Source organism: Haemaphysalis longicornis, unplaced genomic scaffold (assembly GCF_048455015.1).
Source record: "Haemaphysalis longicornis isolate Haplotype H1 unplaced genomic scaffold, Haemaphysalis longicornis Haplotype H1 scaffold_10, whole genome shotgun sequence".
NCBI classification, from domain to species: Eukaryota; Metazoa; Arthropoda; class Arachnida; order Ixodida; family Ixodidae; genus Haemaphysalis; species Haemaphysalis longicornis.
This window is the reverse complement of record NW_027526204.1, coordinates 61,234,663-61,257,074: the sequence shown is the minus strand read 5'-3', so window position 1 is coordinate 61,257,074 and position 22,412 is coordinate 61,234,663. Positions and strand designations below refer to the sequence as shown.

Below are 22,412 nucleotides of genomic sequence, written 5' to 3'. Positions count from 1 at the left end.
AAAATAATACGACTTCCCCAAGAAGAATGTCGTATGAGGAAAAGAACAATAGGAGTGCTCCTAGTAAGTACTCACGATCATATAACTTTCTGCGGCCAAGAAAGGGCCCAATGATGGAAAAGTTTATTTTTGTGAATTCAAATCTAATTATTTCGCCCCCTCATTGGAATCTCAGGTTTTGAACACTACCTTTCGCCATTAGAGGCTTCGGGAATGGGTAGTCGGGAAACAGACTGCATTATCTATTGCTTTTTTAATTCAGAGCACGATGCTGGTGATATATTTTACCACAGATAAGCAAGGTATTTTTAACACCGAGACACATACCCGCGCGGGATCTGTTTAAGAAAATGTTTATTTTATTTCATGCATGGCGTGTGGATCCTGTGGAAGCACATGAAAAATGGCAGCATCACATTAAAGGGTACAGGTGTGCCCCCGAAGTAGGGTTTCATAATCTTGTGTTGACAGGAGCTTGCTGTTGCAAAATGCTCCTGATTCCTGCGTCGACCGCCATCGCAAAGAATGTTGAACTGGTGTCGCTGAGCAGTCGCTCTGGAGAGTCGAACTCCCGAACTCTGCCATCGTCCAGCACAAGTATACTGCGGAAAAGAGTTTGTCGATACTTCCTCATAATCACATTTATGCCCACAAGAATGTTTTCACATATATTTACTCTGGTGTTCATGAGTATTCTTCATTATTTTGGGTGAATGGGGCATTCAAGGTTAAACCATACTTTACATTCATAGCAAAATTTAGGTGACGGTTCTTCATGGGTTGCGGACGGAAAACGCCAGCGGTAAAACTTTATGAGACGTGCACCTTACCTTTACGTCACACAGAGAACAATAAATAGTTACCGCTTTACAACAAAAAAATGTTTGTACGTACATCCTTGCAATGCTGCCGGCGCCTTGACTTATTTTACTAACTATATCACCTCGCGCAAATGAAAACCCAGTGTTGTTGCTCTCCTTAGAGCTAGTAAAGCGCTCTTTGCGGATAAAGCAGAGTATACTAACCGCCATGAACTGATATGCCGCCAAACGGACTATTAAAACACTAAAATTTGTACGTAAATCTCCGAAGTTTCGCAGGAAAGTGGTGAGTGCAATCAAGGCGCTGGTGCAATCCTTCTGTTTTTAGCAGTTATAAGGTAACAGTTTCTGCTTTGTAGCTATCATGTTGGGCCTTATAGCTTATCTGCGGAATGCTACATCGATAATAAATAAAGGGGCAGCGTGGGTGTTTTTCCAGCTTCAACAGCCGTGGAATTCGGGTTCAAACCACTCTACAGAAAGCACGTTGAATTGGTCCTTTTGTGGCCTGCACATAACATGTTCTCAAATGCACGCAAAAACTGGCAAACATTTCAAGAATACGTCTAATATTGCAAACACTGTTTGAATATTCATAGAAAACACAAATCAAGATAAATGAGATGTATTACCAAATCAGCCGGTCGAGATTTTTCTTTCTGCATGTTAGACGATGGAAAAAACACTTCGATTACACCAGCCGTGCGTACGCGTACAAACCTAAATGCGTTGCAATAAATTAAACGGAAATCGTTTCTTATGGCCAGGTGAATTATGAGGAAAAGAACGGACCATTTGAGTACAGTAAACACGGTCGCGGGTTCGATTCCCGGCCGCGGCGGCCGCTTTTCTGATGGAGGCGAAAAGCAAAAACGCCCGTGTGTACGAGATTTCGGCGCACGATAAAGATCCCCAGGTGGTCAAAATTAATCCGGAGCCCTCCACTACGGCGCGCCTCATCGCCTGCGTTGCGTCGGCGCGTTAAACCCTACAATCATCATCAGTACAGTAAACACATGTTATTGCGAAATCGCTTTATTTTAATATGCACTTTGCTCGCAGTTTCTCGTGGTCTCCACTGAACTGCATAATAAACAAGTCATTACCGCTTCTAAAAAGTGCCGCTGATAACGAAGTGAGTTCATTGTACCGTGGCCTCAATATAACGGGGCTTAAATTGCAATCAATTAGGTTCTGGTGAACGGCATTGAAAGCATTACGGTACCTAAAGATGTACGCGGAGCCGTCAAAATAGACATACGGGGGCAAAAGCTACTAAGGCTTGACGTTGGCGTTTTTAGTGCAAAGACTACATTGAGAAGCGATCAGCTTAGCCAAAATGCCTTTTTCTGCTGTACGCAAGCATGCTGATGGTCATGACGACGACGGCTTTCTACCAGGCTAGCCCGCAGCAAGCTCGTGCTTTGCTCACCGATCGTAGTCGAGGACAGTGTGAAGGCGATGCGCGATGGTGAGAAGAGTGCACTGCGAGAAGGAGTCCCTGAGTGTGGCCTGGATGAGTTGGTCGGTGTCTCCGTCCATCTGAGATGTGGCCTCGTCCAGCAGGAGAATCCGCGTGTCCCGAAGCAGCGCTCTCGCAAGGCACACCAGCTGCCTCTGGCCCACGCTGCACACCAGCATCGATGACGTTGTACACTCGCAGATGCCCTTTGGGAGGTATCTGCTCATTGTATTATTCCCAAACAAGCTCGTCCCACCACGAACTTTGTTTGCGTTCGCTTAGGTAAAACAGCGACTTTAATAGGGGGTGAACACAAAAGAATTACCATCCCTACCTAAAGAAAGCTCAAAGAAGCGCGAAAGCTAAATGTGCGTACAACAATCGCTGTGCGTACAATGTGCGTACAACAATCGATTGTCAAAGATCAAAGACCCTAATCGCAAACGAAGAACGAACTCATGCGGCCATTTTTTTTGCACCACGTAAACGTATCTAAGAACGATGTAAATGTGTAGTGATACGTGGTTTACGAGATAAAGGTATAAAATTGTACTCCTTCTCCTCCCGGTCGATCCATGCATTGTATTATCTAGAACCGCGCCTCTTTCGTTATGTCCAAGTAACCGCTATGACGCACGTGCGTTGTGTACAGGTATCTAATCAGAGCTTTCGGTCGACCAACCGGTCTATCACGCCATTGGTCCCACTGAGAAAGCTTTCGCTTTAAAATCCAAGGCGTTTTACCTTCACACATTAAGTGAGAATGTAACTTGAAACTAGATGTACGAATGAGTATACTTGCAGTGGAGGGTTTCGACCTGCCTATATATCTCAAGCTTAAATATGCACGACGTTTTCTTTCATGAACTCAAGCCCGCAACTTTCAACACCTTTATGTGCCGTCTCATGTCGGGGTATTCAGGGTTGGTGAAAGGTGATCACCTATTTTGGCACTGCTGTATTCGTCGTCGTGTGGATAGTAGCCGCGAATAAAGACTTGTTTAATGATAATTATACAGCTACAATAATAATACAAATAGCGAATCCTGGAATGAAATTTATGGTTGATGTACACTTGCAGCGACAGCCAGTACCCGCAGCTCTTGCGAAAGAAAAGGTTATAAGCAAGCATAATGCGGAGAGATACCAGAGGGCCTTCCGTATTTTACTCTGTCAGGTTTGCAGCGTCATTCATCAGCCACGGGACATCACAAACGTACAGGCGACGTTAGATAACTGATAGCTAACCAAAATCAAACACCAGCAAGAACAACAATGATTCACATTGCTTCTGTTTTTTTTTCACGCACCGCAACTGTTTAGGAACAATATAAAAATTGAGGCTACCACACAAAGATAAACGAAACGACACAAGAAGGAATAGCATCGTGTGCATCATTAAAGCGTTCTCCTTGCAAATTGTTATCAACCCGCTAAAATCTATCGCAATCATTAATAAAATGACCGATAATAGCTTACAAACGTCGCTTTTCTGGTGGGCCTGATCCTAAAATTTCAAGTAACGCCTGTTAGAAAGATGGCAAGCGTAAATTAACAGCTGGTCTCATAAAGAAGCTGAGAGATATGTCCCCTGTATCTGCGAACTACCACCCGTTATCTCTAATCACTCCGGGATTGTCAGCGTGGTGGCCATAATTGGGTAGGTGCAAGTGACAATAATAATTTTGGCGTAAAAGAAAAAGTTGAGGGTACAAACTGAACCACGCAATTATGAAATAATCCCTGAATAAAACCATTAACACGGGCCCGTTTCTCCTGAAACGTCACTTGCGGGAACACAGTATGCAAAAGAAACATTAGTCTGCTCAAAAAATACAATTTTAGTGACCACTTCAGCAATAGAAGTTCATTAATATTCAGGTAAGCCAGAAATTTAGTAAAGGGCATGAATACCTACTCAACAAAAACGTTTTTTTCCGATTCGATCACAAATACAGCCGCTCGAGGGCAAAGCTCCCCGGGTGACTTCGTTGAAAATGGAACACCCAATTTCTGTGCCACTATGCTACAAGCGCCACATGTCTTCAGTAAGACGTGTGTTTAGGCTAGTTGGTTCATAACACGGAAATAGGATTTAGCGCAACAAAACGAGGAGGGCGAACGGACAGGACGGGCGCTAATTTCCGTATTTCACCATACGTCTTCTGCACCTTGGCTCTTGGCTGGGCCGCGCTGTTGAAGTATTCGCGGTGGAAGTACAGTTTAAGTGTTCGCAACACCAGAATACGTGATTTTAGTCTCTTCTCGCAAATGCTATTAAAATTACTCCAGATCTTGAGCTAAGCAAGAAGGAGGGGCATCAAGTGTACTAGCGAAAAGTCGTCCCTTTTATTTTTATTATGCAGAAATTCATTATAGTCGGGGGTTGTCGTGCGTCCCTTGGCCAGCGTCCGCAGCGCGTCTGATGATGACTGTGGCATGATGCCCCTAGGGATTGGCCAACCAAACAATCCATCACGAGATAGCTTCGCGTTCAACCACCATCGTCATCTTCCCGTAGGGGAACCGCTGAAGAAGAAGAAGGAGAAGAAGACAAAGCTGCGAAGAGGAAGGCTGCGTAAGTTTTGGCTACCGTTATCCTCCTCGGCCGGCGCATCTTCACGATCTGAACCCGGTCGAAGAGCGGCGCAGCGCGTCTGATGATGATTGTGGCATGATGCCCCTAGGGATTGGCCAACCAAACAATCCATCACGAGATAGCTTCGCGTTCAACCACCATCGTCATCTTGCCGTAGGGGAACCGCTGAAGACGAAGAAGGAGAAGAAGACAAAGCTACGAAGAGGAGGGCTGCGTGAGTTTTGGCTACCGTTATCCTCCTCGGCCGGCGCATCTTCCCGATCTGAACCCGGTCGAAGAGCGGCTCATCGCACCTCGACTCCCCTTCATGAGAATCAGGCGGCTGACTCGAGGCAACGGGCAGTTTGGAATCAAGGGACAGGCGGTGAACGTGCCCATCGACGTATCGAAGGTTGTGCGGTGCCTTCCTCGCATGGTACCCGAGGACGTTGCGTTCGACGTTCGCATTTCTGCATCCTCACAATCCCCCTCAGGGAAGTGCGGGGGATTTTTTTCTCACGTTCTCTCTTTTTTGTTCGAGGATCCTGCAACCATGAAAAGCTGAGCGTTGAATTAGCGAACCCTGTTTTAGGCACATAAGTGTTTCCTTAAGAGTTGACAGTGTAAACTACTAAAGGAAATATTTTTCTCTTCATAAGTGTTAGTTTATTCTGCTTCGAAGGTTTTCTTTAGCGAGTAATATTTCACCGGCACCTTCAAGTATATTTAGAAAAGGCTGTGCGCACTAGGTGCACACACCTATGTTTTCGATAAAAAATGAGTACGACAAACAATTTTTATTCTCGGTCTTCTTGGAGCAACGTGTAGTCCACCATTTAACAACGGCATGACAGCTTCAATCCTTTAGGCATTAGTAACACCCACTAGCCAAAATTTAAGACACAGACGCCTTTTTACACCAACACCATTACTTTTCATGTTCGTACCGTATGATTATCCCAAGTTTTCGAGCACAAGCGTTCCAGGTTAAAATACCTGTATTGCGTACTCAGATGTTTTATCAGAACTAATAGCACCATCGGCAATGAACAAAATTACCGCTGTTATGAAAGAAGCTCTTGCCTGAGGTTACTTCCACCATCTGCTGTGATCAGCAGCAGTTTGTCGGGGTGATCGGAAACCATCTTTGCAAGGTGAGCCTTCTCCAGCGCCAACCAGATCTCCTCGTCAGAGTGCGAATTGCTGGGGTCCAGGTTCATGCGCAGCGTGCCCCTAACGAGACTTGGGTCCTGCAGGTGAAATATTCAAATCGCATTGCTTAGAGTAAAGGTTAGAACAGCTGTGATAAAGATTGAGCACTAGTTATAACGAAGCTAAAGTTTCTATTTAGGCTCCGAGTAAAACAACACTCAAACGTACTTCAACGTCGCAATGAACACGTTTCACCAGTAATGGCTGAATATTAATACAATTTCTTTAAAGTTCTTTCTCGTACCATAGAGCACAAAAATGTTGTTCGAGCCTCTAATCGTAAAAAAGGAGTCATAAATACGGTCAACTGGCTAACATAGACTTCTGCTAGCTTAAAAACTATTTTGTGGTTCGTAAAACAATCAGCTAGCAGAACCAATTTTTTAGGCACCCATCAGTTTAGGAGCCTTTAAGCAAATAGGAATCTGCATTACATAAAAAAAAATACACTTGATGAGCTATGGCCTTCGAGCTTCTTTTGCTGCTGGTAGACGCCCCAAACTCAGTCATCCTAAGCCTCGGCTTTGTCTAACATACCACCGCTACTCAAGGGTTGTACACACCTCCATCCACAGAGAAAACAACCGGCCTAGCAAGAGCTGATGGTTTGAAATTATTACTTATTGTTCATGCGTTAGTTAATCGCTGATTGGATAGACCTAAATGCAAAACTTATTAGAAGAGCCGTGGTTAGGAAAAAACTTGTACTTTAATTGTTCAGCATTTGGAGGTTTGTTGTTTTGCTAGTGGAAACAGCGCTGGGGTACTGGTGACGACAGAACAAATGCAAACGTGAGTTCATCAACTTGGTACCATGGATAGGCATTGCCTTTCTGCAAGACAATATTACCAGTTGTGGGCTGGCAGTACTGATAACTTTAGGCGTATAGAATACTTGAACACCAAACATTCAGATATGCCAAAACAGGAGGTGCGTAAACGATGTTCAGAAATACCAGGTTGTCCTATCCCCCGCTATTCTAAATCTTCCACGTCACTTACGTTTTACATTCATGCTGTCCTCTAATTTTGCGCAATTTATTCAACTGAGCATTGAACATCTAAATTTCATCACATAATTTTGTAGTGAACACTATTTGGGATTCAAACTATGGCGCTTATTAAAATTTCCTTATTGACAAGTCAACTGTTTCTTAAAGAGCATTGATGAATTCCCATTACTTCCGTGTAACAGTTTCTGAAACACCCGAAACAAATTGTTTCATGTCTGTTTACTGTGGGATTATATCATGTGGCTCAGAGAGTTCGTCTGCTATATGAAAAATGTATTCGCTCTTCTATTCTGGAAAGGTGGGTGACCAGCAAAACTAAAATCAGGAGTATAGGAAGGATCCCCATGACCGTGACAGAAGAGCTCGAAAGTGAAATTCATCCGCTCCCCCGAAAGATCACAGAGGAGTAGACCTACAAACGAGTCTACCACCGACAAGGAGAGGTCGACGCGAACCTAGACCACCACCCCGAAGAGCGGGAGGAAACTGAACACGCAGGATTTGGAATTGATTGATTATGACGTTTAACGCGTCGATGCTGCACAGGCGAAGAGTCATGCCGTAGTGGAGGGCCCGAGAACAAATTTGACCACCTTGGGATTCTTCATGTGCACCGAAATCTCAAACACACGGGCGTTTTTCTTTTTCGGCTCCACCAGAAAAGCGGCAGCCGCGGCCGGGAGGGATCGAACCCGCGTCTTTGGGCCCTTGGAACGCCGACATAAAACGAGCGATATGAACGTAGACTGTACAGTGTTTTTCCGTGCGGGAATTTTTCCTTTTTTCGGGGAATTTTCGGCAGTAATTTCGGCCAAAAGAGAAAAAAGGAATTTTTAATAAATGCAAGTAATTTTGGGAGTCGGGGAGTAAAAAACGAAAATAATGCCTGTAAACGTGAACTCGCTACATTTATTACTTTCTTTTGTTTTACTTTATTTCAAAACGTTTCACTAACACGTCGTCGAATTTATATTCAATTATCCGCAAGTGTGTTCCCGCCAGCCACAAGCATCCAATACAGCTTCCAATCCACTTCATAAAACAGGAGGGAGCATACAGGAAACATTACCCCATGGGAAAACGCTATGAAGCAGCGCCGGCGGAAGCGCTGAAGCCTGTTTGCATATATTCCCCGGCAATACGCAAACAAGTATTTCAGGTGCGCCTTAATACACGTGCTGTCAACAGATGGTGCCCGCAGTTGAAGTGATGAACTAAAATTACCTCGATTCCCCAACAATATCTTGTTTTTTTTCATACGGGGAGTTTTACCATAGGTAATTAAGCTAACTGGTTTATCAGTAGAGAGGTTGGAAGCCAATATACCCCGGCCAATTCATTTCGGTCAAGGAAGGGTCATAAACCCAATCGAAAAATCGAGTTCACCACAAAATGTTCGTGAGGTATAGTTGGTGTCCATGAAATTTCCCCCTTGGTTCGCGGTGAAAGGCATACACAGTCGGTTAAAATTTTTAGGCGATACCTGTAGAAGTTAAGAATACATTTAAGACACGAAAAACCCTATTTTGAAGCTCAGCATTGGGCCATGTACATAGTAGAGTTGCTAGACACACGATACGATAGTTCTCCACTGGTAGTTTGTGGTGCGGTTCACGCCTTAGCCCGGAGCACAAGGGAGAGCCTAATTACAGATGAGAAACATCTTTCTCAGGCTCTCCGCATGCGCAGGATAGTGAGTTCGCACAGTTCACAAAAAAATGTATTGGCTACGTGCAGTCGCATACTATGGAACAAAGTTTCTACATTTCGGGGCACCTCCACGTTCAGTCGGAACTGTAAAGCTGGCTAGATTGCGTTCAGCAAGGAGCGCTTCGTGGCTTCATTAAATCACGCCTTGGCCGACCGTTGCTTATTGAGCTTCCATATGATGCTCCATATCATCGGCGGGGAGTGGAAGGGCGAGCTCGTCACCTTGGTTGTGCACCTGTTTTACGAGGCGGTCTTCTCTCTCAATTCCTAGCAAGCCCTATGGCTGGGTACCTATTGAAAGTCTACGACACGCGATGATTATGTGCGGTTTGAAGATATTTTCGCAATCATGAGAGTAAATATGCGGCATCCATTCCTGGCCTAAAGGTTTGACACGATCTCGAGTACTGGGTTTGAGTCTGAGCACGTGACCCATCTTGCAACTTGCGGCCTTGTGGCAATGAACTTTACCGTCTCTAGAATCGCGCCCAGCTCCGCAGTTATCGAAGCCTTAACTTAGAGATTTGGCATGAAAAGTAAGCACGCTGGTTGGTACAAAACGTCAAATGCAAAGTCAAATGCTGCTGAGCGGCAGATGTAGTACAATTTAGTTCATGCTGAAAATCCGATTCTCTGAACGGCGTCTGCGCCCGGAATGCTACGTAATAGAGACATAGGTAGCGCTAGCTAACTCTCAAAACGGAACAGGAGTCCATGTAAAGTTCTATCAGATGCAGAAAGAGAATGCAGGGAATTTGCAGGGAATTCTTCAGAACCCTGCGGCGGAAACTGCTAGAAAAAGAAAATTTCTTAACTTCGAAATGTGAATTTTTCACCCGAGTAGAGAACATCACAGAGTAGACATGGATGACACGGTCCGCACAGCGGGGAATATTTGAGAAGGCTATATTAGCTAGATAAGAATCTCAAGCCATGTACCAAGATTAATGCAACACGCTAGAATTTCCTGTCGAACATAACCGTGAGTTTACGTACAAATCACTACCCAGGGACCAGAAAAGATCATTCTAAGCTAAACAGGTTAGGTTAATCCTTTCCGTCACACCGCAAGAATGCGCCTCTTTGATCCCACACAATTTTCTCCGCTTGGCCGCTTCTGTTGAGAACCCGGGACTCCGAAACAAGTAGTGCGTGGCTGCGACAAATCTACCCTACGTCCCACAACCCTCCCCTTTCCACATAGCTTTGTGAGACAGCCTGGGCCAGCTGTGGCATGAAAGAACAAGTGCGGTTCATTGGAAGCTCTGTCGACGCGGCGTGAGATTGAGGCATACTCTTATGACGATGCCTCTATGAAGCCTTTCCTCGATTTACATAAAAGTTTATTTTCTCACTCTCTACTGATCTTTATAATTGGGGTCATTTATGACTATTACACTCAAAATGATATATGCAAGGATTGAGACGCGTAATGGTTTGCAGAAAATCGAACGAAGCAGCATTAAATTCTATATTTTGAGTTTTTCCCCACGCAGAACAAAGATGCACGGAAGCCTAGCAATAAACACCTTTGCAGTAAAAAAGCCACTATTCAAATACCTGATGACAATTCCTACGAACTTAGTCACTAGAGAAACTTTCGAATATGATGCCGGTGCATGTTGATAAATGATCTACGGGCTTGATCCTTCACCTGGGGAATGACCGTTATGCCTCTTCGTAGCTTTTGAAGTGGAACGTCTGCAATGTTGGTGTCGTCGATGAGGATCCGCCCTTGCGAGGCTTGCAGAATACGTAGGAGGGCCAGGACTAAAGATGATTTCCCGGCTCCTGTTCGGCCCACCACCCCGACCTGCATAGGGCGAAAAATGACAGGCAATGATCGGATGATACCGGAATCCCTTAGTCATTTAGGAAGGCTCGAAGACCTCTTCCCAGCAACGTTCCGTGCACCAAAGCCGCGCGAGTTTGGATGTCAAGGTCTTCACGGAGAAGTGGCTAATGACTACGGACCGGATTTTAGGCAAAAACCTATTTTGTTCCTTGTGTTCCTATCGCGCCACTTTGATACGTGAGCATAAATTAGAGATTCACAAGAGCTTTTACGGTGTTTTTACGGTACCTATAAATGCCTATTTTTGGCTTTTGTGCCTAAATGCCTATAAGATAGGAATGCCTTTTTTAGAATTGGCGGTTATATCAACACTGTTTAGCCGGAAGATTCGCTTTGGAGTGCAGTTTCAAATCATTATTTGTGTTGCCATTTATTTGTGCATTAAGAGTTCAGAATTTTATGAGATTCAGCTTATTCCTCCAGTTCAACCAACTTCCAAAAAACAACCGCTAGCAGCAGTTTAATGGGATGCTCATTCTGAGTAACAAAAAGCACAATTTTGTATAAAAAAACTTTTGAAGATGATGATTTTTTGGTATCGTTTCCACATTTCTCGGTGTGATTCTTGGACTAGGTTCCGCGTGACCTCCAAGCATATTCCTTTAAACGCAATTATATTTTAAATTCAAGCGTTTAGCATCAAACAAGTCTTACTTAGCAGACCTTTCCTATATTGAAAAGCCAAGGTTATAACTTATATGCTCGATTTGCTATGAGTTAAAATTCCCACTGCTGACGGGCTTTAAAACGTGACCTTTTATTAAAATTATGTGAATACTAACACCAAAGCGAATACTAACTCTACTAGGTTTGTTTCTAAGAACAATTTCTTTTTACCGAGAGTAAAAACTAACTAGGGCCAACAGACTGTGCACATCTCGGCAATATCACTATGAAATTCTACGACACCCGCCATTAGGTCTTCGAATACATTACACAATTTCAAAAAAAAAGAAATAAAGTGTTATCTAATGTCCCTGCCTCACATATATCCAAGATTGTTTCCGATGATTTCTTGTTCAGCGTATTTCTAAGTTGATTCTGTATAAGTATTGTAACATGAACTTTCACCTATTGACTTGGGTTTACCTCATTCGTGTACATATCCCTATTTTTCATCATTTGCTGTTATTATTCAGTGTATGTTAAGTTATCCTGTACAGGAGGTCCCGCTAGAGCCTCAGACCTGGGGACCTCCATCACAATATAACCTCCATGTATAATTTTCAGATATAATAATTGGATTGATAGGTTGATTGATTGATCGATTTATTGATTGATTGATTGGTTGATTGAGTGATTTATCGATTGAGTGATTGATTGAATGGTGGGATTAAAATTTTTATTATCATTTGTACGGCAGAGCCTGCTTTCGTTTACTTGCATTTAAAAAGTTTCAGCATACGGTGCGTTTTTATTTTTATTCGCGTACTGTATGCATCTCTTGTTTTTATTCTTCTCCACGTCCTAGGATTCGATGAGCAGTAACTAGGGTGGCCACTTCTGCTACTTACTTCTAGATGCTTGGAACCGGGAAAGGTAAAATATTCACAGAAACAGCAGAGGTATCACAAAAATTTACAATGTCTTGAAAGTAACGGTTGCGCACCTAGGATTACGAGGAGTTTTCAACTTGGGTGACCAATGCACGCAACTGAAATGCTAGTAGGCGCCGTGATCTCCTTCCTTCCCACATAACATAACGGTCGAAAGAAACAAACCAGAATAGATGGAACCTTGGACAAACCTTTTCCATCGGCTTCACCAGAAAGGTAAGGTCGCTGAGCACGTTGGGTAAATCACCCGGCCGGTAAGAGGCGGAGTAGTTCTGGAACTCTACTTTTCCTTCACTCGGCCATCCGGATAGCGTAATCATTACCTCGGTTCTTTTCTGTTCTGTCCAGGTGTCAGCAACGTCCTTCTGCGCAAGCGCGACACAGAGCGTACTGAAAATGAGTTAAACCAGAACTGCGTACACCAGAGTTTTGCAATATCCAGTTACGCAGTTCTTGTCTACTTCGACAGGGTTATAAAATTTCACGCACACAAACAAGAACTGCCTATACCAGGGTTTTGTAATATCCAGTTACACAGTTGTTGTCTACTTCGACAGGGTTACAAAATTTCGCATACAAAATTTCACGACTGGGATGCTTTGTTGTTGATGATAAACTTCGGGGTAAAACATTATTAATTTGAACACGCCAAAGCCACACCTAGGACATGAGGCATGCCGTCTGGGAGGGCTACGGAATAATTTGGGCAGCCTGGGCACCTTAAACGCGCGCAGAAATGTGAACACACGGTCATATTCGCTTGGCTTTTACACCTGAAAACCAAACATGACACTCGCGACCAAGCCCGTGGCTCAACAGTGCAACGCCTTAGCCACTGAGCCCGCGAGGTGGGTAACATTTATTTAGAGGACTTGCAATATTCCGTCATACGTAAGTTTTTAAAAACGTGGTGTGATAAATATGGCGTACTTGACGCACCCACCACCTTACGTGGTAAGTGGTTTGCAGAGGAGAGATGTCCGGATACTACCATTCGGGCTGAAACAACTTCAGCGATACAAGATTGATTGATCAAAATCAGGTGTCAAGCGAAGTTAAAAAAAAATTTATACTGAAAAATTGCGCTGAAATTCTAAGATTTCCTTTGTGTACTAACAAGCTGCACCATCTGGTTTCGACATGCGTTAAAAAATTATAGGCATAGTTAATTTGGCTATGATAATGAAATAAGGAACACGCACGCACCGACAAAAAGCTTAACTAGTTTTAATCTTTTAGGAGAATCTACGGGCATCAAAACAAGAATTTGTCAGTGCCACTATGTTGCTTATTTCCCAGCGTCTCGAACATACCATCATAGCCATGAACCCTTCCTTGTCATGGCTTTCTTGTCCGATGTCAGCCGCCTCATAGCACTCCAAATTAGCAATCAATCATCATCAAGCTGGGTAGTGCGCGCGCCTTCTGCGCCGGGCACGCATTTTATCCTGACTGCACACCAACATCTCTAAGACGCTTCGTCACTATTTTGTACAGTTCTCTTTACCTTGAGAAGTAGGCATGAAAGTTCATATACAGTCCATGGTTTAATTCCTCGGAATATATTCTTCTAGCCCAAGTTTAGCAAGACCAAAAACAGTCAAATGGGTTACCACAAAAGCCCGGCAAATCCCAATATTTTCTCTGTCAACCGCGCTGTTTTCAATAAGCGTCAAAGCAAACTTGCGCCCTCACCACTCTGTCGCCGCCTTCATCAACACAGGCGTATTGTTACGCACAGTAACATGATCAAGGCGCTTAGTTTCTGCACCACTGTTTTGCAGTCCATATCCATGGTTCTCAGCATTTCACAGTCGGATTTAGCGCCACCGGCTCGGACTAGTCATCAAAAAAGGCGATGAAACGTGTCATACAATTACAAGATAAAGGCACTCAGCGTGCGTAAAATTGGCTTGTGGTACTTTTTCTTTGTTCCTAATCTTTCTCACTACGTCCATCATCATCCACTTGGACTAAACATGAAGGTACCTCAGGAACAAGCTCCGTGTATTCCAGGCAGCGCTCGGCTCCGACGACGGTTTGTAAAACCACAAATAAAGTAACGCAGAGGCTCATCAGCGAAATGGGTACCTGCGAAAAGAAGAAGACGCATGGATATCTAGTGCCTTTTAATACCTTACACGCGAAAGACGCAGCATGTCATGCTTTTGATACCTAAAATCAATGCACCTGACAAGTATACCGAGCTACTTTCAGAGGAAGTTGTTCCCACGGCTACTTTAAATATAGTGCCAGCAAATGTAATAAGCGGGTTTTTGGTACCCATATACATCTAATGCGAACAGTGTAAGCATTCCCGTAAGCAATCCAAACCACATTTTAAAGTACCACCATTGCATCCGAAATGCTTAAAAAGAGTAATTTCTACATTACAATCACCCTATGGCTAAGGTGTTTGCCGCAACGCATTTGGAGAATAACAAGCCGAACAAGATAACTAAAATGATGTCTGAGAGAGAGAGAGAGAGAAAAACTTTATTGTACAAGGCAGTTAAGTGGGCGGGGTGGCCGGTGGCATGAGCCTGGCGGCGACAGCGGTGGCTCGGTTCACCAGGGAGATTTGGATCCCCGGATCCGAGCTACCCAGCGCCCCCTCCCACTGCTCGTCACACGCTATGGAGGGGAAGGGATCATTAGGACATGCCCACATGGAGTGCGACACGGTGGCCAGAGCACCGCACGAAGGGCAGTTGGGGGAGGGAAATAGTGAGGGGTGAATATGGTGCAGTACTGCACGACATGGAAGAGTGTCGGTCTGCAAGAGCCGCCACGTGCGTTCCTGGGAGTTATTAAGACTGACATGAGCGGGCGGAAACGCGCGGCGGGAGAGACGGTAGTGTAAGACCAAGTCGTGATAGCTGAGGAGGCTATCTCGAGCCGATCTGGCACCGTGGGAGGGGACAAGGCTGGGGCCCGCTAGGATAGTGAGTTCTCGAGCAGTAGCGTGGGCCGCCTCGTTACCCCCCACACCGGCGTGGGCTGGGGTCCAGATCAGTTCTATGGGGGTGGTGGGTGGATTTTTGGAGAGAATTTGGAGGGCCTGCGGGGTTATTAGACCCCGGCCGAAATTTTGGACGGCCGTCTTCGAATCAGAGATTACGATTGCGGGGGCTGGCCGTTGAGTTAAGGCTAGTGCAATTGCCGTCTCTTCCGCCGTCGCGGGACATGTGGTACGGACGGAGAGGGAGGTGACAGGGGGGGCATTTGGTCGGTCGACTACTGCCACTGCGTATGCGGCGTGGTGTCGATAGTCCGCCGCGTCGACATAAAGTATGCCTGGATTTATTGGGAAGCGCCGGCACAGCTGTCGTGCTCTATGCTCCCTGCGACCCTTGTGATGAATGGGGTGCATATTGCGCGGTATGGGGCGGACTCTAAGACACGCGTGCGTATCACGCGGAATGGGGAGTCTCTTATCAGTAATTACAGGGGCGTGCAGCTTCAGACGATCTAGTATGTGCCTTCCGGTGGAGGTGGCCGAAAGCCTCCGCAGTTGATTAATATGATGTGCTTCCACGAGTTCCTCCGCGGTATTATAAACCCCCAGACGTTCGAGTCGAGCAGTGGATGCGTGCATGGGCACTTGTAACGCCGCCTTATAAGCTTTTCTAATGAGGCAATCAATTTTCTGCAGTTCGGTTTTTGTTACATTAAGATAAGGGAGTGAGTAGGTGATGCGGCTTATCACGAAAGCTTGTACCAGCTGGAGTCTTTCTGTCTCCTTAAGTCCTTTGTTACGGGTGGTTATTCGTCGAATTAGGCCGATAGTTTGGTTTACATGCGATGTAATTTGCGATATAAATTGAGTGTTTGATCTGTTACGCTGTATGAAAAGACCAAGAATTTTAACACTTTCTACTGTTGGAACGGTGTTGGTGCCATTCTGAATTTTTATGTCCGGTGGGGCTTTCGATTTACGCTTCGCGGGTAGAAGAAGGAGCTGAGATTTCTGAGGTGAACAGCTGAGTCCTGCCGCACCCGCCTCCTCGACAACCACCTGTGCACCTGCTTGTAGGGCTTCTTCTATGAGGGCATCGCTACCACTCGGTGCCCAGAGTGTAATGTCATCCGCGTACAGGCTAAAGTGAAGGTGCGGGATTCTTTCCAACCTCTTGGGGATGTTGAGGAGGGCGAGATTAAACAAAAGCGGAGACAGTACGGCGCCCTGCGGAGTGCCAACTGAGGGGAGTTCAACAACGTTTGATGTGACGTCTCCGACCTGAATAATTGGAGTGCGAGACGTGAGGAAGTCCCTGACGTAGTTGTAAGTACGTTCTCCAGGGGAGGCTGTTGCCAGCCCTTGCAAGATTGCCTTGTGTGATACCCGGTCAAATGCCTTCGTGAGGTCTAGGGCAAGTACAGCGGCCGTGTCCATTTTTGACGGAGGGGTAATTACTTCCCGGGATAGTTGAAGAAGAATATCCTGAGCGGACAATCCTGATCTAAAGCCAATCATGGAGTGAGGAAGAAAATTAGTAGAGTTGAGATAATTCGTAAGGCGAACATGGATAATGTGCTCTAGAACGTTTCCAATGCATGAAGTGAGGGAGATGGGCCGAAGATGTTCAATATTGAGCGGCTTCCCCGGTTTAGGTATCAGTGCAATTTTTGCGTGCTTCCAGGACTGGGGTAGAACGCCGAGTTTCCAAAAATGGTTATAGTATTTTGTAAGGGTTGAAATAGATTGGTCGTCTCGATTACGGAGCATCTTATTTGTGATGCCGTCTGGTCCTGGGGCCGACCCTGGGCGAATGTGGAGGAGGGCGGCTCGTACCTCCGCTTCCGTTATTTCCGCATCTAGTTCAGCATTAGCTTCCCCTGAATAGGACGGAAGAGCCTGTCTATCGCCTGTCGGGATGTAAAGAGAGCGTACCTTATTGAGGAGTTGCTGATTTGTGCCCGGGAAATTATGAACTATGGCGGATAGTCGATTCAACTGAGTTGTCTTGGACCGTTCGGGATCTAGAAGATGTCTGAGAAGTGACCATGTGCGTTTCATACTTAAGTTTCCCTTCATCTGATCACAGATCTGGGCCCATTGATCTCGCGCTAATTCGGCAGCGTGGTTTTGTATGGACTCGGTTAACTCGGTTAGCTTCAGGCGGAGTTTGCGGTTGTGCTTGTTGTTGCGCCAGCGGCGTTGTATGCTTTTGAATGCTTCCCACATGTGCTGTAGCCGGGAATCTACTACATCCGAAGGAATTTCTGGGTCTAAGCGAGTGCTTACAAGTCGGACATCGGAGATGATTCTGTCTACCCAGTCCTGGAAGTTGTCGGTGCTAACTTCTTGCGAAGTGTTATCAGCACGGACGTTGCGGAATTCATCCCAATTAGTGAAATAGGTTTGTCTGGTTCGCGGCGGAATGGTAACGTCAAGGAAGATATCCGTTTGAATAATTAAGTGATCGCTGCCCAGTGATGAATCAGTGCAGGTCCAATGGCAGCGCTTGATTTTGTGAGTGAGAGTGAGGTCTGGGGAGGAGTCTTTTTGTACGCTATTGCCAATTCTGGTGGGGATCGAGGAATCTGACTCAATAACAAGCCTGTGTGCTTGTATTTGTTCCCATAGCAGGCGACCTTTCTTTGTACAATGAGAGTATCCCCAAGCAGTATGAGGGGCATTGAAGCCCCCGCCAAGATCAGCATGTGATTCTGGGCTGCCTGCTTAGCGAGAGAAAATAAGTGACCAAATTTGTGCCCAGTATCTTTGGGGCTGCTGTATACGTTAAGTATGTATATCTTAAGTGCATCTCGTTTAGGGGGAAATAAGACGACAAGATCATGTGCGATATCAACGCTATCGAATTGAGATCTTTGAGCTGGCACATTCCGTTGAACCAAGACCGCCGTTTTTGGATTGGTTATACATTGGAACGCCTTGTAACCCGGAAGCTTAACTGCAGTGCCTGTTTCCTGTAAGACAATAACTACAGGGGGTAACTCCGTAGACTGAATGAGCATCTGCAGATTGGGGCGTTTCCTGCGGTACCCTCTGCAATTCCACTGCCAGACTCGGAGCATCTCCTTATTGTTGCTCATACGTGGTGTCATAAGGGGGCTGGTTCACCGCAGGAGGGGCCGTGGGAGCGTTAATACGGGCAAAAATTTCTCTCATGAAATTGTGCAGTTCTGTTCGTAGTTCTTCAATGTTGGCCTGAACAACGGAGAGATTGCCTTGCAGAGCTTGATAAAAGTTGGAGTATTCTGCCTTTTGCTCCAGGAGCGCCTGCTTACATGAGTCTTCTATAGCGGTAAGGTGCTTGCCCACCAGTTCCTCTCTGTCCGACAAGGCGGGAGCGGACTGGGAGTCGTCTGAAATTGCCTTACGCTTGGGGGGTGGGGGATTGGGAGAGGGAGAAGGAGCTTCTTCCATGTGAGCAGTAATTTTCTGTTTCAGAGATTGGTTTTCCTGCCTGAGTGCTGCGTTCTCCTGGCGAAGGAGAGTCATTTCCGCCCTAATGGCGTTAAGCTCTTTAAGGATGTCATGGGAGGGAGGGAGGGGCGGGAGCGGGTGTGACGAGCCAGGGTGGGAGGCGCTAGGGTAGCTCACCTGTTTTCCGTAGTTCAGTTCGGGTTTTGACGGGGTGACCCGGCGGCGGGGCGAGAAGGAGTTGGCACCAGTTGTTTTGGGTCCCGCGTCGTTGGCCTGGCTGGTGGGATTATCCTTTGGTTTGTCTTGTGATCGCGGGAATTCGGCGTCCTTTTCAGGGGTCCTGTTGATGTTGTGGCCTTCAGTCACGATCTGGGCAAATGTTGGTTGTCGTCTGCGCGGTTGGAATCGTTTAGGGCAATCCGCAGTCCCAGTGACATGAGGGCCCTCACAGACGATGCACCTGGGAGAACAGAGGTGGGCTTCAGCGGGGTTCACTGTGCCGCAGCTGGAGCAGCGGGAACGAGCTTGAGCGTTCGAATTCGGGCACACATCTGGTCTGTGTCCGGCCTGCCAACATGCTGTGCAGGCCTCTGTCTTCCTCCGAAACGGCTTGCAGCGATAGGTAGTCGCCCTGTAGCGGATCCAATAGGGCACGTGCATGCCGTCGAAGAGAATTTGGACCATATTGGAAGAATTCAACCTTTTGGCGTCCAGTATTTTAAGATCCGGGTTGTAGTTGCAAATGCTGTTCATGATCTGCTCTGGAGTATCGTCCTCGGGAATATTGAAGATTACACCGACAACGGTGTTGGCTGGTGCCGAGACGTGAGCTGCAATTTCATACTGCTGTCCACGGAGCGTGAGTTGGCGGTTCTCTGGGAGGCTACGCCTAAGTAACCATAGTATGAAGGCCCCACGGAAAACCTTCGAACTAACTATCCGAAAATAATTTTATTTCCTTTTAAATAAATGAGTACGAGGAGACCTCAACAGGAAGCGGCTAAGCTGAAGGCCTCATGTTTGAACTATGCAGGTGAGCTTACTGGAGTGTTGTTAAGATAGCGTGTAAGAATTTGCATCATTGTACGACGGCCGTGAGAATACATTAATGAACTGTAACAGCTGTGTCGTTGTTGGACCACCTCCTGCCGCAAATAGGTTGTTTAAAGTAAGGTTACGTTGTACGGGTATACCGTAGCCGCTAAGCAGCGTAATCGCTTGAAAAAGGTAACAAGAAGAATGAACGTTTTCGCAAAAATAATTTAGGTAGATCTAAAATAAAGGACTCCTTGTATAGTGCTTTATGAAACAGTGAAGGTGAGTAAGTACGAAAAGACTATACAAATTATACAACCGCAAATGGCTCACGAGGTGGCGAGAAATCTTGGAATGTTTTGATACCTTTGTGCTCTACGAAACTAAACAGGAAAAGTTTTAGGTAAGAGGGCTCGACAGAAAAATAGGTTCTCAAAGTTTGAGAATCCCGCGCAAGTGCAAATCGAAACACTGTAATCGAGATATGATTTCAAGTAAAAACAAGTTCGAAGATATCTAAGCAGTCTTGTGCCTTGTAAATGCGAAAGCATGAACGTTCAGGTCAACGTTGCACAAACCCTTAGACGCTTTGTTTTCGCCTCGCGTTGTCGAAGGGCTTTGTAATTTTTCAGCTTTGGATCATATACCTCGCGATCCGCTTTAAAGCTTTCAAATGGCTTCCATCTTTCCCATACACGTCGTCCAACCGCTCGTCCCTGACGCCGTGTAATGGGATAGATGGTCGTTCGCTATCCCGTTACACGGCATCAGGAACGAGCGGTTGAGCAACGTGTATGGGAAAGATGGAAGCCATTTGAAAGCTTTAAAGCGGATCGCGAGGTATATGATCCAAAGCTGCAAAGGTAACTCCTGCACCGCATGAGGATATCTGGGCTTCGATGTGCACTGAGCTAACCCAGTTTGTGAATCCAACATGAGATTTACAGCGAAACTGTCTATGGGTAGGATCCAGCAGATCGTGTCCGGCAAAAGACAAAACTCACACGAGCAATTTTCAGCGCATGAAAAATTCCTAAAATGTAAAAATAGTCCTAGGTACTCCATTGTTTCATTTAGGACGGCTTATATTGTTCTAGAAAATTGTAATCACAGCAATTTATTTGTGTTTAGATGCGAAGCCGCCATTGAAGGTATCAGTGTAAGCTTGGTCTTTGAACGCTGGCTTTCCCACATTGTATGTTGCCCAGTGGGCCATGGCCATCTATGGTGGGACTAGGGTTACAGCCCCCTTTATACTCTCCACTACCGCCACCGCTTTCCTTGTGGTGTATACTTATTGCCACACGCGGCGTCTCTACCTTCTAACATTGCTGAATGCCACGCGCTTTTCGGCGGAAACCAGTGCGGCGCACTACATGGCTTAGTCACGGAATTACAAAACGCCATTGGCTCAACCCACCAATCATGTGGGTCCTTATTCTGTTGCGCAGACATAGAGCAGCTGTCCTCATAATTCAACAAAGCAAATCCACAGTACAGATGAACCGCAGCGTACCAAATCTCACTAGAGCGCCAGCTTCACTAGGCTTCCTTCTTTAGAGGCTGGAAACTGCTCGGATCTTTGTAGTAGTGACGCAAAATTTCTCAATTACAAATGAAGCGCAGTATACTCACCGAAATGGCCGCACTTAGCGCAAGTCCTAAGCCACTTGGGTTGGCTTCTCCACTGGGAGCGAACGTCGTATTCGCCACAAGGGTGGCTATGACGACGAGGAAAGCGGCGCCAGAAGCCAGCAACCGCGCCATGGTGAAGCACATGGCGAACAAGCTGTAGCCCCGCATGGTAGCGTCCGTCAGGCAGTAGAAGTGCCGCTGGAACCGCCTCACTACTCCGAATGCCCGCAAACTGCTCAAAGCGTCGACGGTCTCGGTGACGTGCTGCAGGAGCCGAGACACCGCCAGGCCCTCGGCGAACCTAGACCAGTTGGCAACCTGGACGGCCAGGTTCTTGAAACCGCCGAAGGAAAAAAGAACGTTCAAATGAGAGTGCAGGAAAGGTGGCACCATGCCCGGGTGCTCGGTACGATCAAGCGGGGATTGAGAGAGATATGCTGGTACCGAGGCTCCTTGAGGTAGCATAACCTCACACTCTCGGCTCTTTCGAAGCGTTGGCCACAAGGGAAGAATCAGCGTCTTTCGCAAAAAAAAAAGCAGCGCCGTTCGCGAAAACGAAATTAAACCGTTTACTCGGGTTTTACAGTGGCGGGTACGCCAAAGGGTGCGTATTATATCACAAATGCATCAGGCTGGTCTATTAGTACTGATGTGTATCCTTTGTGAGCTAAATATAGATGCTACAAATGGGGCTACGTTTTTTTTTCGCGAAACATTGAAGGCCAAAAGTGGAAACTTCTCTAACGTGGCAAGTTTGCAGACACGCTGTCTTGAGACAATTTACAGGATTTCCCGCTCAATACAATCCAAACGCCAGTGAATATCATCCCTGCGCCAGTGAATATAATCCAGGTGCCAACCAATATAATCCAGGCGCCAACTAATATAATCCAGGACCCCTGCACTGCGGAACCCACGCCAGCGCTCCGTAATTTAGTTGGCAACCAATACAAATTCGGCCGCAGTGGGCTTTTGTCTAAGTTGGATGAATGAGGTTACGTGACCAGTTTAAGCAGACGGTTGAAGAACTGCGCAATAAAACAGTCACGTGACTATCCAGCACTCTCGCCTAATTACTATACTGAATCCGAGGATGGGGCCATGAGTATGAATTATGACATTTAAATTGCTCACTTACTCG

At 46.0% G+C, this 22,412-nt stretch overlaps 1 protein-coding gene across 1 annotated transcript in view; it reads right to left on the bottom strand.

Annotated features, from left to right (window-relative positions):
• Positions 1 to 337: 337 nt before the first annotated feature.
• LOC144158624 (multidrug resistance protein mrp-7-like) overlaps positions 338 to 22,412 on the bottom strand; it is a 97,563-nt gene continuing 75,488 nt past the window's right edge. The window contains exons 14-20 of the mRNA XM_077689642.1: positions 21,272 to 21,604; positions 14,197 to 14,298; positions 12,399 to 12,572; positions 10,451 to 10,609; positions 5,945 to 6,111; positions 2,254 to 2,448; positions 338 to 602 (exon numbers count right to left, since the gene is read on the bottom strand). Coding sequence (XP_077545768.1) covers positions 452 to 602; positions 2,254 to 2,448; positions 5,945 to 6,111; positions 10,451 to 10,609; positions 12,399 to 12,572; positions 14,197 to 14,298; positions 21,272 to 21,604 — 1,281 coding nt within the window. The 3' untranslated portion in view covers positions 338 to 451. The remainder of the gene's footprint in view (positions 603 to 2,253; positions 2,449 to 5,944; positions 6,112 to 10,450; positions 10,610 to 12,398; positions 12,573 to 14,196; positions 14,299 to 21,271; positions 21,605 to 22,412) is intronic.